General features: G+C 43.1%; 1 protein-coding gene across 1 annotated transcript in view; it reads right to left on the bottom strand.

Moving 5' to 3' along the window:
• The window catches only part of LOC122817306 (serine/threonine-protein kinase SMG1-like), a gene marked incomplete in the record, with an annotated part of 2,898,779 nt that overhangs the window by 885,669 nt on the left and 1,995,198 nt on the right, over window positions 1-17,912 (bottom strand). The window contains 1 exon segment of the mRNA XM_044090530.1: window positions 6,258-6,480. Coding sequence (XP_043946465.1) covers window positions 6,258-6,480 — 223 coding nt within the window.

Here is a 17,912-nt window from a genome sequence, read left to right as displayed (position 1 = left end):
CTGAAGTACTGTAGGGACTATGAATAGTCCAAATGACAAAAAAATAAAAATGATGCTCAATTAGCAGGACTACAAGGTACTGTCTAGGAGACTACCCTTCTGGAATGAAAATATACATACCTTCCAGACACCATGTTTTGAGTCTTTCTTATGAAAGAAAAGGAAATGGAATCTTCTTGGTCAACATCCTGAATTACTTTGTGATTATGAACTTGCTTAGATCAAACAAAGCCAGAGCCGGCACTAAAGTCTTGCTCTTTTCCTGGAACTAGATACTGGGTTAAAAATCTTGACTGAAAGGTACCCAAAGTATTCCCTTTTATTTTATTTATTTATTTATTTTTTTAAATTAAAAACTGAACCACTAAGGGTTCAACTTGCACTTGACGTGAGGGGGTCAATGGAACAAGCTGCATTTTAGGTTTCTGAACAAACTGGACTGCATAAACCTGCTCTAGTTGTATCTGTTTTTTTCCTGTTCAACTTAATTTTAACTGGTTTGCTTAGCTTTACACAGCTTTTGATAACTTCCTTTTAGCGGTTTCATTATTTTTATTTACTGCTCAACTCTTTTTAAAATAAGTAAACACATTTCTTTAAACTGAGACTTTGTTTTCCAGATTTTTTATATCACTGGGAGCTAACTGACCAAAGAAAAACAAATGCCACAAGAACTTTCAGTAAGACATTATTTTAAACAATGCAAGTCACCTAGAAAGCAAATTTCCCCTATAGAATGCTAGATAAAATTGTACTCTAAAACAATAAATAAAATACACAACAAATACCTTGCAAGCCAAGCTTGGAACAGTTAAGGTGGGCAACTAATGCCAATACCTATAAATATACTAGAATTCAGTTTTATGTAAACATTAAAGTTCGGCAAATTTAATACTGTTTAGCATAATCTGCTAGAATAAAGCACCCTTATTAGTCTAGACCAATAAAGTATCCTTTACAGCCTTCTAACCTCAATACACCATCCCCTTGTAGCTCACCAATAAAACGACTGAACAGCATGGATATGTAAATTCCTAACCTATCTGTAAGCCAGCTTTGGTGGATGCAGGCATCCTGAGACAATGTAGCAATTATCTCACATTTACCGACAACCACTTGAACCTTATAGAAGCAGACACAGGATGCAAGAGGTGTAGTTACACAATGACAGTGGAGGCTAAACTCTCACAATCACAAAGCACAAAACACTCACACAGAACACAATACACAAACTAATGTATGCAGAGGCACTTAAAAGCAATCTTCCTAAACAAAAGGCTACCTAGACCAGTATGCCTCACCAAATCCAAAGGGACTCAGAAAAAAACATCTACCACCACGCATACAGACTTAGTCAAATGGAGCCCCAAACATTAAGCCCCTAAGGCAAGCAAACCACACTCCCCAGGACTCTTGTCACAGGGGACTCCATTGAAAGACGTACTGATGTCCCTCTAACCAGGTTGAACGAGAAGCTAACATTTAGTTGCTTATCTGGAGACAGGATTTGCCAAATCATGCACGCACTCATTACACCACAGGTACCAGTCTGATTTCATCATAGCCCATGTGGGTGTAAATGACCCAAGAAGTGCCTCCATGGACTATACAGAGAGAAACATTACAGAGCTCTCGGACTGTCTTAGGCTGGTATGAGCCTATTATGGAGAAGAATATTATAATCACAGAGAATGCCAAAATATGAGCAAAAGATGACGGATTTTAACGATTGGCAGTCTTTCTGGTGTCACTGTAAGGGGATCCAGTATTTGTCAGGTTGGGAGGTCATGGTTAACAGACTGTGTTGTTTTGCCAAGGATGGTCTACACCTGCTCCCTCTAGGCTTTCAAATACTGGCTAAAACTTTATCCACCATTATGGCGCCTAAAACTTTAGGCAATGCCAAATTGACAAACCTACTGACAAAGCAAACTCAACTCAACCAAACCTCATGGTATTACTGCTCAATGCTAGGAGCCTAAATATAAAGCTGCAATCTTTCCAAATCCTCCTCGCACTCGAAAATATAGACACTTGTGCAGTTACCAAGATATGGTTTAAAGTTGAAGAGAATACCCTGGCAGTGCAAGATTTCAGTGCCTTCATACTTTTAGACCAGTAGCTGCACAGACAAGGGATTAAGGTGAAGACTTCTCAATATACATCAATAACAAGCATACCTCTAGGTTGGTCAAACAGGATGACATGCTACAGTTCCTCCATGTGCAGACCACCACAGACAAAACCCTGTACCATATCCATGGCCAGCTATAGGTCACCCTCCACATCACACGAAAAACACAGCCCATACTTGGGCCAAACCTTGAATATGACCAACAGAGGCTCCAAAACACTGGACCTCATTCACAAATATGGGAAAATGCTTCAACCTGTCCATTGTCTCGTCCTCCCTTGTAAGGTCTGACCATAAAACTCTCTTTCAAAATCAACTCTTTAACAGTAACAGCTATTCCGAGGCAACTACCTTTTATTAAGTGATTTGTCAATATTCAATGCCCCTCCAAACCCTGAGAAAAGAGTAGCCTACACTGAATTGCCCTCAGAAACTCTGTACAACCATGTCAATGGCTGCACAGAGGCTGCAGTACCTACTTTAAGTCCAGAACTAGCCACAGAAAAAAAAATGCCCTGGTGGCATATTCCAAATAAAAGAGGTTTCTCAACAAAAGAAAAAAAAATATGGCAAAAATCAGCAACACTAATTCCCATACAGATAAAAACTCTTATCAAACTAAATAGGCAATTAAATGGGCTAATTTGGTCAAACAAAGCCAACATTGAGGTCAAGATATCCTCCCAGGTGAAAGAACCATATGGCCGCTTTCAGCAATGTTAGAAACCTCAAAGACAGCACACAGCAATGATGATTAATAGTGCCATTTTCACTGAGCCTAAGAATACAGTGAACCTGTTGGTGGACAAATTCAGTTCCAACATTACCCCCCTCGCACCCCCAACCCATCCCCCAATACAGACACTAAAACACAACCCCATCCAACTATAACTAGGGGACATTTACTGGCTTCCCTCACTAAATCCAAGAACACGGTCTCAGGGTGGCCTAATAACATCCCCGGTTGCTTTATGAACAGCCTAAAATACAACTTATCAGGAGCCGTGGAGTCATTATTTAACTACAGTCTTAACACAGGCATTGTACCACAAGAACGGAGGACTGAGATGGTCAATCCCCTTCATAAGAAGGTCTTCAACAGATCCTAAAAAATACACACCCACAGTCTGACTAGTCTTACTTGCAAAGCCATGGAAAGAATTATCATGGAAATTATCAACAAAGGCATAGGAGACCACCAGGCACTGGATCCATTAGAGTTTTGCTTTGACAAAGGAAGGTCACACTGAACCTGGTGGACGTCTTGTAAAGGTCACTAAGCCAATGGATTAGGGGAAAGTGGTGCACACTCCATACCTAGATCTGGTTAAAGCAATTGGTACAATACCTCACTCAGGCATCGTCAACAAACTTGCGGAACTAGGTATAAACCCCTTTAAAACTAGCAGGATATCCAGCTGGCTCAGGTATAGTACCCAAGAGGTTAGGATCAGTGTGACCACCTACAGAAAGTAGTTGGTCACCACTGGAGTCCCTCAGGCCCTGTGCTGGACCCACTTCTCTAACATCTATTTCTCAGAGATCAAAGCCAATGTCAAATGCCTCTAGCTGATCAACTTCGCAGCTGACTGCAAACTGGGAGCAGTCACTGAATCCCCAAGAACAGAACACCCTTTACGAAGGTGTAAACAAACATTTGGTGCCACAGCCATGACTTAAAAACACAACGCCAAGAAATGCTTTAAAGTACCTTTTGGCAAGCTGGCCACCTCAACTAAGTCATCAATAAAACATCCCTACACGTTGATTCACTAGTCAAAGATCTCAGAACTCGTGTAGATAGTAACCTAGCCTTTGACCAACATGTGTCCAAGGCAGTAAGACAATCCTTAAATGTTGCTCAACTTTATAAGCAAGGACATGGAATCTAGGTCTAGAGAGGTCATTGTACCACTGTACTTGGCCCTCATCAGATCTGTTCTAGAGTATAATGCCCCTTTGTTATGTACCTGACCAGCAGGAGCAGCCTTAGTTCTACTGGTTCCCTAGGCAAAAGGGCTCCACGGCGCCCCCTAACACACCACCTGCTGCCCCCATCCTGGTGTACCTACTTCAAATAAATACTGGAAAAGCGCCCCTGCTAGAGTGGCGCCCTAGGTGGTCGCCTAGTTGGCCTACGGGTAAGGCCGGCTATGCTGACCAGATACAAGCAATAACTGGAACATCCACAAAGGTTGCTTACAAAAAGGATATAGAGTAAATTTTCCTTCACTGATCACCTCAAAACTCTGTCTCTACTCAGTATCATAAAGACTTCTGAGGGATACTTGCCTGGTGTACACAACCATCCCTTTACCCTACTTTGATTAACCTTTTGCAGCTTCACAAAACTAACCGCATCAGAAATACTAAATCAAAAGGCCCAAATTTTACTTGCAACAAACAGGATATGTTGAAGGGAGAGGTTTCTCACAGAACTCCCATTCACTGGAACAGGTATCCCATCCATGTAAAGCCTGTTTAAATACAACTTGGACCAATGAATGGGTCATCAGAAATTCATCTCTGGTCTACTGTCAGTCTCTATGAATGACAGAGGTAATCAGTAAATCACCCCCTACATAAATCAAATTTGTGGACCAAATTTGGGTTGTATAGCTAGCCTTTTAAGTGCCCTAGTGGTCTTTAGCTTAGTATACACCTATGAACCTATGAAGTCCTCTCTGAACTATTATAAAACTCCTGAATAACTGCTTTTGATGAAGCATCTTTGGCATCAAAAGCTTATTTGAGTATAACCTTCAATTTTACTCAAAAGTGACTTATTCTAATCTACTGCCAATATTATTTAGAATAGCAATACTCAGAATAGACTGTAGAGTATTTCTGTATTTGCTGCAAACAGTAACCATGACATAAATCTGTATGGGATAATAATGAGCTGCTTCAGTTTCAATACAGGACGTATGCATGTTACCACTCTTATTTAGTAACCCAGAATCCTTATCAAATGATAGATTCAAAAGAGGTGCCAGCTCTGATGATGTACAGGGTAGAGTCCTGACTACAGCAGCTAGTATATCTGCTGGATCTGGACTGGGGAGGACGGGCAATCATACTCTTGACGCATAAGGGGACTTTGCAATGCCAGAATCCCTCAGAGGAGGACAGCAATGCAATGGATGGCCCAAGGCTGGGCGTTCATCCACCAGGTTGTCAAGGCTGTATTCATCATCATGGGTACATGGACAGCATACACTCATTTGGGAAAGGCATCGTGCTCACACAGTGAAGTGTGTCACTTGTCACTCCCTCCCTAAGCAGGTAGGAGGAGGATCCAAGGCCATACCAAACACAATAGTAATAATGGGTCTATCCTAGTGATGCCTACCCACTTAGTGCCTTCAACTTCATGATGTGCACCAAACAGCAAGTAGCCACATGGTGTACAGTCAACTGTCAGGATGCACCCCCTCCACCAGCTGGTGTAACCCCACCAAGTGAAAGATGAATTAATTCATTTCCTGACAGCCACCTGGGTAGGGTCAGAACAAGAAAACAAAAATCCTCATGGCTAGGTGGCTGCTGTGGCACAACCAGGAATCAACCCACTGATAGGGAATGAATGAGTATTGCTATGGCAGGGTTTGAGAGAGAGTTAGCAGAAAAATGAAAACCTGAAGATGTTGTTTTCTTCACAAAAAATAAATAAAATACATTTTTGTGGTTGGGGCAGGGATAAAAGCTAGAGAAACCCAAGCTGGTGCTACTTCCTTGAAGGGAAGGGGAGATCAATGACAAACTGGTACAATCCTCTTAATGACTGCCCTCAAACAATAACACAGAAAATTCAAAGGCACACACCAAGAAAACTGCAGATAATTATTGTACAGTGTGCTCTTAAACGGTAGAAGAGTTCTGCAGACAACTGAAGTTGTTGGACAACATTGCTTAAGAGAATAAGAATTTCAATCAATTAGTGCTACGCATTTAAAACTTCAGTGAGAGGACTGGTAAAATAACACAAAAAATGACAACCACAGTCAAGGTAATTAACTTCACCAATAGCGGAATACTATGTTTTAACACATCTTAAAAACGAAGATCAGAAACAAGTTCCAATTGGTAAGAAATTAGCCTGTGCATTTTTATATTTACTTGCCTGCTTAAATGGTACCCAGCTATTACCAGGATTGGCAGGGTTAGATGGATTTCTCAGTTTCTCCAAGGCATTTTCTATTGCCTCACCATAGCTGTCTTGGAACCATTTTTCATGAGGTGTTTCTGCTGGAGCTGTAGTTATGCTGCAGACATGTTCCAGAGCAAATACTACAGGCTTCATCAAAGCAGTGTGTTTTTCACGCATGATTGCTATCTTCTCCTCTCTGAAAATAGGAACAAAAGGTGAGACGATTAAATAAAAAAAGTTTAAAACCTTAATACTCAAAGAACATAACCACAGCATTTAAAAAATAACTTGCAACTGATTACATTCTTTCATTTTCATTATAAAAGTTTATTCTGAAGATTTTGTATTTTTCTGCATAATATGTACAACCATTTATTACAATTTACTTTAACTGCATGGTGCTCATATTTTTGAACTATAAATGAACAAAATGAAAACTTCGGGCACAAATCTCAAAATTGAAAAAAAAAACATGCCTATCATTTTCAAACTTCAGGACAAGGGCTGCAAGCAAAGGAAAACATGTTTACAAATCTAATCAGAAACACTAAAATCCATCTTGCATCTAGCAATGGTTTTGTACATGGTGGGCAAACAAAGTTAATGTGTAGATATCTACTATAACTCAAGATCCTGGACAGCATTCCAGCCAGCAGGTCCTTAAAATATCCATTCAGTACACTGTCAGCCATACACTTCTGCACAGAATTGATAAGCAAATCAAATTGGGCACTCCTTATCCACCTCTGTACTGCTGTCAACCATTAAAAACACCCCTTAGAAGCTCTTGCCATTTCCTTTTAGTGCCAATGCACAGAGTTGGGTTTCACCATGTACTCCAAGACTGATCAAACAAAAGCACCACTAATAGCCTTATTTAGTGAAGATGGAATACAAGAAACAATTGAATACGATGATGAATATCTGGGTTCACTCTACAGCTCCAGGAAACAAGCGATCTTCTCTGAAAAGTTTTGCCAGCAGGTACTAAAACATTTGTTTAGAAATGTTACTAGCAGTTGTGCATGGAAGGGAAATGAAAATGCCTATAGGACAGCTTTCTCAAAATCAGTTTTGGCTCTGGACTTGAATAGCAAGTTTCAAATGCTGGCATGGAACAGGCAGCTGAAGCAAAAAAAAAAAAAAAACTGCATGAAAAAAATCACTGGAAAGGCAGATGAACAAAATCAGGAAGATTTTAACAGAAAAAGGCGATGCAATGAGGAAACCACAGAGACTGCTTGGAAGTAGTTTTACTTCACCCAACAGAGACAAAAACCTGCTTACTTTCACAAAGCTCACCTTTACAAGAGACCAATTTTTTTTGACATTTGAACTCAATAGTTTCTCCCACGGTGGATTTATCAGGAAAATAAAATGGCAAAATGGATATCAGATTCAAAGTAAACTTAACACCACCCTTGCGGACAACCCTATTTTATTCTGTAGGTGAGTGGATAAGACCAAATGGCCCTTTCACCTAGAAGGTACAATAAATAGAAGTTATGTTCTTACCATAACGTTCCATGTTAGTTGTCTTCTTCTCGCCTTCTTCTTGCTGTATGGGTTCGGAGCCGACCTCGGCTCGGCCACTCTAAAAGCTCGAGAGTTGGTTCCACCGGCTCGAGGCTCCCCTTATATCCCACAATGCTAGGCGAGAGTTACCTCAGATCTCGTTTGTAAGCTAACCCCAGCTTATAACAGAAACAGTATAACTGTAAAACAGAATCCACCTCTAACAACAGGAAGAAAGAAGGGTGACCTACATCCTGAAACAAGAAATATGCATAATAGCATATGACTAAGAAAGAGGTGGTAGAAAGAGAGGTCACGATCACAACTCCTCTAGGTCTGTCCAGGCCAGGGGGAAGGAGGGTGGGACGCAAGAAGAAGGTGAGAAGAAGACAACTAACATGGAACGTTATGGTAAGAACATAACTTCTATATGTTAAGTTGTCTATCTCGCCTTCATTCTTGCTGGATGGGACCGCGTCCCTAGCACCTTGTCCCGGCTGGCCTAACGGAACAGACTCCTGAGAACAGTGGAACCAAAATTAGCTCTATGCCTAGAAGCTAAATCCAACTTATAATGGGAAATAAAAGTGTGAGGAGTAGCCCAAGTAGCAGCTGCACAAATGGTGTCAATAGGCAGTCTGTCTTGGAAGGCTAGAGAAGTAGCCAAAGCTCTGGTGGAATGGGCTTTAGGTTTATTAGGCAGTTTTGGTGTCTAATCTCATAAACAAGGGTAATCAGAGATGTTAGCCATCTGGATAATGATACCTTTGAAACTGGAAGTCCCTTTCTGCTTTCGCATAGGAGACAAACAGCTGATCAGATTTTCTGAATTGTTTCGTCCTGTCCAAGTAGTACCTTAATTGACGATGAACATCCAGGCAGTGTAATTTTCGTTCAGACCTATTTGAATACTCTCCCAAAAAGACAGGGAGGTCAATGCTTTGGTTTAGATTTGATGTTGAAACCACCTTAGGCAAAAGGACGGGTTAGTTCGTAAGGAAACTCTGTCCTTCTGGAACAAAACATAAGGAGAGCGACAACTGAGTGCTTGAAGTTCTGAAATTCTTCTAGCTGATGTGATAGCCACCAGAAAGAGAGTTTTCCATGATAATAATTTCAAGGAACATGAAGCTGCAGGTTCGAAAGGGGAAAGAATCAAGGAAGCAAGAACTAAATTTAGGTCCCAAGGAGAAGGAGGATTTCTTATAGGAGGTCTGAGAAGAAAAACTCCTTTCAAAAAGGCTTTGCAAAGTTTGTGGGACATTAGGGCAGATTCAGAAATGCCCACATGAAAATTAGAAATAGCTGCCAACTGAACCTTAAGAGTAGATGGAGATGAACCTGCATGGAAGAGTTCAGCAAGAAAATCAAGGACTAGTTGGATGGAAGCGGTGAAAGGATCTATGTCCTTTCCTTGTGCCCAATATGAGAAGCGTTTCCACTTACTCAAATAAATCTTCGAGTGGAAGATTTATGGGAAGCTATCAATATATCTCTAACCGAGTGAGATAAATGAGGAAGCCTGGCTACGGTTGGCACTGGAGGAACCAAGCAGTGAGGTTCAGAGAGGGAGGGAGCGATGAAACTGACCCGATTGGTGGATCAAAAGATCTGGAACTAGGTCCAGACTCCACGGTCGCTCAAGAGATAACGATGTAGAAAGGGGAACCACACTTGTCGAGGCCAGTAAGGAGCAATGAGGATCAATGAGGCCTTCTGAGCGATAGCTTTCTGTATTACTTGAGAGATCAGAGGAAAGGAGGAAATGCATACAGAAGTCCCGGGGCCAAACTTGGACTAGAGCGTCCCTGCTGGGTTGGCCTGGTAAAGGGAATAGAGTGAAGTATTCTCTGCACTTGCTGTTTTGGGGAGTAGCAAAAGATCGCAGCAAGGCTGACCCCACTTGAGAAATATCTCTCACTACAGAGTCTTTCAGAGACCACTCGTGAGGCATGAGTATAGCTCTGCTCAACTTGTCCGCAATGTGATTGGACTTCCGGGGATGTGCGTTGCTATCAGAAACGCTGAGAAGAAATCGCCCATTGCCACAGTCTGAGTGCTTCTCGACACAGGGGGTATGATCTGGTTCCGCCTTGTTTGTTGATGTACCACACTACAGACATGTTGTCTGTCTGGATTGCAATCGTTCCTAAGGGAAGAGAGTCTTGAAGGGCTTGCAATGCTAAAAGCACTGCTCTCATCTCCAGAACATTTATGTGCAAGTGGCATTCGTTTGGTTGCCATGTGCCCTGGACTGTTCTGCCCTGATAATGCCCCCACCCGATCAGGGAGGCATCCGTTGTCAGAGTAGCAACCGGAGGAGGTGGAACAAATGGTCTTCCCGACAGGAGCTGGGGGGAAGACATCCACCACATGAGATGCTTTTGCACGCTTGCGTGATCATAATGGTGTGAGACATTGGAAGTTCCTGGTATGACCATTGAGAAAAAGCATCCACTGAAGGATCCGCATGTGGTATCTGGCCAATGGGAGGAGAGGTATGGCGCTGCCATGATTCCCAACACCTTTAGAACTAACCTGGCTTTGGCTCTGTTGTTGTTGAGAAGAAGTGACACCAATTTGTGAATGTCTGATATCCTTTGGTTCGTTAGCGTTGCAGACATGTTTATAGTATCTAAATTTGCGCCTATGTAGGTAATAGTGCGACAAGGCGACAAAACAGACTTTTCGCAATTTATTGAAATACCCAGTTTTGACAAGCGAAAAGTATAATCTCTGGCCATCAAAAGGAGATGCTTGGTGGGAGCTGTGAGAAGCCAGTCGTCCAAATATGGAAACACCTGGAATCCTTGTCGTCTCAGGTGAGAAGCTACCACTGCCATGCATTTGGTAAACACCGGGGCAGTGGTGAGACCAAAGGGCAGGGCCCTGAACTGAAAATGACTGGTTCCCAGCCTGAAGCGGAGGAATCTTCTGGAGCGTCTGTTCATTTTATGTGATAGCACGCATCGAAGGTCTATAGAGCACATCCAGTTTCCTTTGCCCAAAAGGGGAAGAATGGATTGCAGCGTGACCATCGAAATCTTGTTTTCTTGACTGATTTGTTCAAGACACTGAGATCCAAAATCGGTCTCCAGTCCCCTGTTTTCTTTGGAACTAAAAAACCTTGAGTAGATTCGGATCCTTGTTGGTCTGCTGGCACTAACTGAATTGCTCTTTTGCAAGCAGTTTTGAAATTTCCAAAGCTGCTATATCCCTTTGAGCGGGTGGAACATCTGGAAGGGATTTTTTTCACTGATTTGGTAAGCGAAGAAAGGGGATAGAATAGCCTTCGGAAATGATGGACTGTACCCATTTGTCTTGAGTCAGGGATAGCCAGGCTTCTGGGTACAGTGACAATCTTCCCCGACTGCCTCCGAAGATGGGCAGTCGGGCAACACCTCAGGGATGCTGAAAGGCTTGTCAGGAAAGGCTTCCCGATTGCCCTGGTTCTGCGGACCCCCTGCCCCTAGGGCGGCGTCTACCATTGTTATTCCCACCTCTGCCTTTGGTAGGAAGCGACTCTGTCGTCAGGCGAAGTCCCTTGAGATTGTTTACGGAACCACATCTTCCCCCTTCTGGCCTTTGGGGTAAGGCCTAGAAGGAGTCGAAAACGGACTCCGGCGGCAGAAAGGGTCTTGCCATCAGTCTCGCACCTAGTCAGGGTTTCTTTCACTTGAGGACCAAAGAGAGATGATCCATCAAAAGGGGAGTTCGTGAAAGACGTCTTGAAAGGTTCCGCAAAGTTGCATAGCCGCATCCAGGCGTGCCTACGTAAGGCTACCCTGTCCCTGCGGCTCTGCTCGCTCCATCGGCCGCATAAGAGAGGAGGCGCATGGAGGAGTTGGATATGGAATTAAGGGTAGCCAGCTGCGTGTTCATTTTCTCTTGGAAACCCGCAGCTGTAGGGTCCTTAACATTTCACTCGCTTCCTTGATCAAGTCCCTTTGAAGACGAGTGAAATGGCACAGGTAATTCAGCGAACGCATGGCAAATGTCGCTGAGGAGAACATCCGCTTCCCGTACCTATCCATGGACCTAGATTCCTTGTTAGGTGGATGGACAGGCACTGAAGGATCAGCCAGTTCCTTCTTTGTGGCAGCAGCTACCACCATAGCATCCACAGAAACTCCTTTTGATAAAAACTGCTTGTCTGATGGAGCTGTGATGAATTTGGAGGGTCTCCTGGGAGTGGGGTCCACTGAATCAGGAGCCGTCCATGCCTTCTTAGCAACCACCTGCATGAGGGGGTCAAGGGGGACACCCAGGAGGTGGAAGGACGAGAGCCAAACGCCTCAAGATACACAGATTAGTCCTCCGAAGGGTTGAGGGCTGGCCAATTTCCCTCTGTTTCAGGATCTCCAGAATGTCTGCAAATGAGACATCTTCAGAAGGGGAACGGGGAACCCTCAGAATCATCCAGATCTGTGTCCGACGTGATAGACTCAGGTGAGTCAATGTGCTTCCTCTTGCACTTCCTCTTCCGAGGAGGCTCTTCTGCCAAATCAGGAGAGGCCTCGAAGAGGATGAAATCCCAAAGGGGCTCCTGAGGAGCTGGCTCTCTGCGGTCCGGGATGAGGGAGTGAGTCGACTTATCCTGAGGCAGCATAGAGGAGGGGCTGACGGAGCCGACTGTGGAGTAGAGCCAGGCTCTAACACACTCTGCATGACCTCGAATGCACCCCTGTCAGGCAGAGCCAGAGGTCCCCGCTCCGAGGGGCTAAGGACCCCTCGGCACCGACAGTGATGGCTCCGAGGCGATGTCGGAGCTGAACTCACTAGCGGCACCGAGAGGAGAGGGGGTCGGACAAGGGTCCGATGCCACTCACCCCTCGAGCCGACGAGGGAAGTCCGGCGCCGAGATTCCTCCAAGGAAGAAAGCGGAGCCGACGGCGCCGAAGACAATTGTCTCGGCTCCGGTGACCACAGTCTCGGTTCCGACACGACCCGGCTCCGAACTCAAAAGAGTCGAAGGAGGAAAGAGTCGATGGACCGGGGCGGCACCGACTGATGAGTCGGGCTCTGAAGCATCTGGGCTAGTGCCTCGGACTTAAGCAGTCGACTCACCACCCTCTGAAGGTCATGATCGGAGAGCCTCGATGACCTAGAGGAATGAGACCTTTGGCTCCGTTCAGACAGCAGGGGAGATCCTGGAGCCGAATGAACGGAGCCAAGAGAAGGTGACCTAGACCTCTTTCTGGTTGTCGGCTCAAGATCTTGTCGGAGCCGACACGGGTACCTCGATAACCTCGGCTCCGGCTGGAGCCGAGGAAGCCACAGAAACTGTGGACTGAGTCTTATCGGCTCCAGCCGGAGCCGATAAAGGCAAAGGTTGAACAACCTGAGGTCTCGGCTCAGAAGCCGGAGCCGAAGACCTCGATGCCTTAGAGGGCTTCCCTGTTGAGACAGACAGGGAATCCTCTGGCTTCAACAAGCCTCTCAGAATTAGCTTGTTTTTCTTTCCTGCAGGACCCTGGGGCTGAAGCCATGGCAAACAACACAGGAGTCCTGCAGGTGCAAACAGACAATAGACACAAGAAGTGTGAGCGTCTGTCAGAGACATTTTCTGACAGCACGCATCACACTTCTTGAATCGAGACCTTTGCTTCTTTAGACATAGCCTAACTGACAGGTGTACACAAACACACACTCAAACACCCAGTTATACCCTGTCAGAAAATATAATAAATTTTGTAATAATACTAGAATTTAAGTACAAAATTATAGTAAACTACACAAACACTCCCTAGGGAAGAGAAGGCCTAAGGCCCAAGGGAAGAACCAAAGGTTCTTTTTAGAAAAGAAACGGGAAAATATAGGGTCGGGGATAAAGTTCTATAATCTACACTAATCTAAGAAGAATTTAACTTAAAAAGGGGTAAAAAGAGTAACTTTTAGAAGAAAAAGCTAACACTCACCAGGAACCGGTAGAAGCAACCAACCTCGAAGCTGTAGCGGCAAACGAGATCTGAGGTAACTCTCGCCTAGCATTGTGGGATATAAGGGGAGCCTCGAGCCGGTGGAACCAACTCTCGAGCTTTTAGAGTGGCCGAGTCGGAGCCGAGGTCGGCTCCCAACCCATCCAGCAAGAATGAAGGCGAGATAGACAACTTAACATCATGTAATAAAACACTCCTTTTTAACCTCATCAGTTATGACATAACTTTCTTTGATGGTTCTCTGATCGTTGGAAAGGATCAGCACAATTGGCAAAATTTCTAGGAAGACCCCCAAACACAGGAATGAATGCGATCACAATAGTGCACACTGACATTTCATGCAAGAAAGGATACAAAATATGCCTAACAGCTTGCCAGTCTACCCTAATACAGCAGTGTTCCTTCCTGAAATTCAACAATAACCATCTGAAACCTACACTACTAAACTGACAATATAATAATGTATTGGTCGATCTAAAAACAAAATACTCAATGGACCCTTGCTTGAATACATAATCTCTGTAAATAATCTGGTATTTCTGTTTATGTAAATTGCCACATTCAAGTCGCCTGCGTCCCTCAAGTCTAAAACTCCTCTCATATACTACCAAGACCTTTTTTATACTTAAAAAGGCAAATTGGACACATTTTTAAACAAGTTAAAATGCACACCTACCAACTTTCTGGGAACCCCAACAGCTAAGATTAGCAGAGAAGATGCCTATTAACAGGGGTGCGGAGGAAATGTATTCCTGATGCATCAAGAAAGGTAAAACCTCCTCATATCAGCTGATAAGATCACATTTCCAAGATTTAGAGTCAAGGTCCACCTTTGAAAGGCCCCTGGCCAAGTTAAATACCAAATAATCACAACACTGGAATAAAGCCAAAGGACTGCATAACCATACACTTCAGTCAAGTTCTGGAGAACTAACCTCCAGAATGTGGCCTACCTACATGACTCACAGTTGAGAAAAATGACTAATGAAAGTCTGAAATGCTGACCAAACTGGCCACGGCACTGACATCTTCAAGACACATTTCAAAAACAAGCACTGGAGGCACTCACTGCTCTAGGGGAATGAGTTCTGAACTCAGCATCTGACAGTGGGCAGCCATGAGCCAAATGGCAAAAAACAATGTAGATGGCAATTAAATTTGAAGATGACTGCTGGGCAACAATAAGCCCCTCACTTCCTAACAAATGGGATGTTAAGCTGTCTTTTTTTTTTTTAAATGCTGGACATCCAGGGGTGTAAAAGGCCTCTTTACCTACATTCCTACTCCCACATAAAAGGTAGCTGAATGGATAGGTCAAGTTTCAACTCCAAAACTACCTTTGAAAGCACACACGTTTACCTTATGGGACACCATATCCTTATAAAAGATAATATACATTTCCTTTGGGCAAAGTCTTTAAGTTCCATACCCAATATGCAGAAGTGATGTCCACCTGAAAAAGAATTCAAGACATGAACTTTAGTTTCCTCAAGCTAGCAGGCCGAAATGTCAGGCAAGCAAGCCTATCAGTAATTAAGTTAAAATCCCATGGAAGACATGCATTCGTCAAATGACGAATGAGATGTCTAGCACTTGTTTAAAAAATAGCCTGATCATTTATTGGTGAGCCCCTGTCCTACCTTCCATAAGGTCATGAGTCACAAGCTTAAATGATGCATACATTTAACTTGGAAATAACCAACATCTAAGCCATACATTGTCCCAGAAGGGTCAAGATCACCCACAAGTTGACCAACCAGGAAAGAGAATGTACTACTCAGCCCAAACTGAAAACCTTCACAACTAGATTTGTAGGAATGCTGAGTGGAAGGCTTCCTTGCAGCTTAAATCAAAGTGGGGTTCACTTATCGGTTTTACCCTAAGAGAATCAATATCCAACATCCTTCTTGGAGTGGAACACAAACCCAAATTATGGTTTAATCATGCTTCAAGATGCTTCTGAACATTAATACCCAAATGGAGACATATACAAGGGTCTTAAGAACTTCATATCGCTTAAACATCATACTTCAAAAAGCTAACTTTGAAACCAAACTACTGTTGTCATACACTTTAGGCTATATGGGTTGCGTTTTGCCTAAGACACAACCACCAGCCTGCTTCCAAAAGCTCTCTGTCCCTCCTACCTTCCACTTTGACTGCTCACTTGTCAGGTCTAAGGAAGGGAAAAATAAGCAGTGAAAGTGGATAATCTTCAGGACTTTCTTGCCTAAAACAGCAACATACTCATCTTGAGCTAGACAAGCAGTAATAACGCTACTTGACTATTTTCTAGTTATAATTACATACAAAGAAGGGGGTTGGAGGGTGGGTGCGGCTACTGCAGCAGTGAAGAATTCGAATATCTGCTGTTATGGGTAAGTGCAACTTACACAAATGTACTATGTTCATTATCCTCTATGATGCAGTAGCCTTTAGTCTACATGGGTTAATTACCCAAAGCCTATCTAACTTAAGAGGAGGACAGACATGGATCCAACAGCCCCTTGAGAATGGTCTTAGCAAAGTCAATCTTGAATCTAGGAAACTGTGTATGATGACTTGTAAATGTACAGAGGACAATGTCACTGCCTGTAGAATATTTCAAGTCAAACCCCTTCTAATATGCCACTAACGACAATGCTCTTGTAGAATGAGCCTTTATACTGCCTGGAACTGGGAAAAGGCAAAAGCAGAAGTCAACCAACTGGAAATAGTCTGCTCTGACATGGGTTGTCCATTCTTGGTCATCATAAGGAAATAAATGGCTGATCAGCTTTTATAAAGGACTTAGTTTTGTCGAAATAGTAGCCGATCTGCCTGTGCTCATCCATACTTTGTAGAAAGCATTCTCCCTGGTTCTGAGGATCTAGACTGAATACTGGAAGACTGAAACAACCTTGTGCACAAATAAGGGATTTATTCTTAATGATAACTTACCACTATGGAAGACATAGTGTTTACCCACCACAAGAACTTGCAACTTAGACACTCTGCAGATGCTCAAGCAAGAAGAACAGGTTTCCACATAATGAACCTTGAAACTGCTTGATGTACAAGTTTAAATGGAGATGCAGTTAACTTTTCCAGCACAAAGTTAAGATCCCAGGAAGGGGCAACCTATTTGTGTGGTGGTCTTTTAATCGTCCTTTCAAAAATCCTTTTACTAAAAATATTGAAGAAAGTGGGAGATGCATGTCGCTGAAACGGTAGCAAGCTGTAACCTTGATAGAGGAGTGTGAAAGGCCTGAATCTAGTAACACACAAAGTGATACATAACCCTGGTTATTGCTTAGGCAACTACAAAATCTCTTCCACTTGCCAATATAAAATTTTCTAGTAGGTTTTCTTGCATTTTTCAGCACCTGCTGCACACCCTCTGAAAAGAGGTGCCTAAAAGTTATTAAAAATGATTAATTCATGCAGTTAGCTGAGGATACTTGAGACTGGGGCTGTATCAAACTTCCTATCTTGTGTGAGCAGGACCAGTTTGTGGGAAAGCTTAGTAACTGCCCTTTGCCAGTTCCATGAGAAAGGACAATCAGTGTTATCCGGACCAAAAAAAATCTCTACAATTATTTATGAATAGTCTTTCTGATTATTCAGAATAACCTAGATTAGTGGACAGGGGCGGAAATGCATGCTGTCCATGGAAACAAAAAAACATCTGTTTTTAGGCATGTTTGCAGAGTCCTGGAGAAGAATTTAAGTTGTCCTTTTTGAAATGAGGCAAACAGAACTACCCAAGGTGTTACTCACAACTGGATCAATTCCTTGTAGACCCCCTCATTCAATCTCCCGTCGTGTCTGTGCTGGTTCTCAGCTTCTCTGACAGTATGTTTTAACTCTGTGGGATGTAGAATGCTTGGAGGGCTAAAGGCTGCTGAAGAGCTACCTCCCAAGCAGTCAGTCAGCCTGCATAGAAGCTTTCTACAGAATGTCTGCAGGAAATGGCAAAGAATGCACCCTTAAGTTTACAAGAAAATCATTGAAGAGAAGAGTTGCTTGATTTAATAGAGATGGATAGACATACTAAGATCAATGAAAGAAATAGACTGCAGGTAGTCAATAAAACCCATAAAGTAAGAAGTTTGATAAAACAAATGAAAACTGTAATTAGGACTGTCCATAGAGATTCATGCGCTATAACAGAAGTAAATAAAATACATTACTG

The sequence above is a fragment of the Protopterus annectens genome, chromosome 12.part0, assembly GCF_019279795.1.
Source record: "Protopterus annectens isolate FY-2018-M chromosome 12.part0, PAN1.0, whole genome shotgun sequence".
In the NCBI taxonomy this organism is placed as follows: domain Eukaryota; kingdom Metazoa; phylum Chordata; order Ceratodontiformes; family Protopteridae; genus Protopterus; species Protopterus annectens.
The sequence above is the reverse complement of the archived record's forward strand: the minus strand, read 5'-3'. Positions and strand labels throughout refer to the sequence as shown.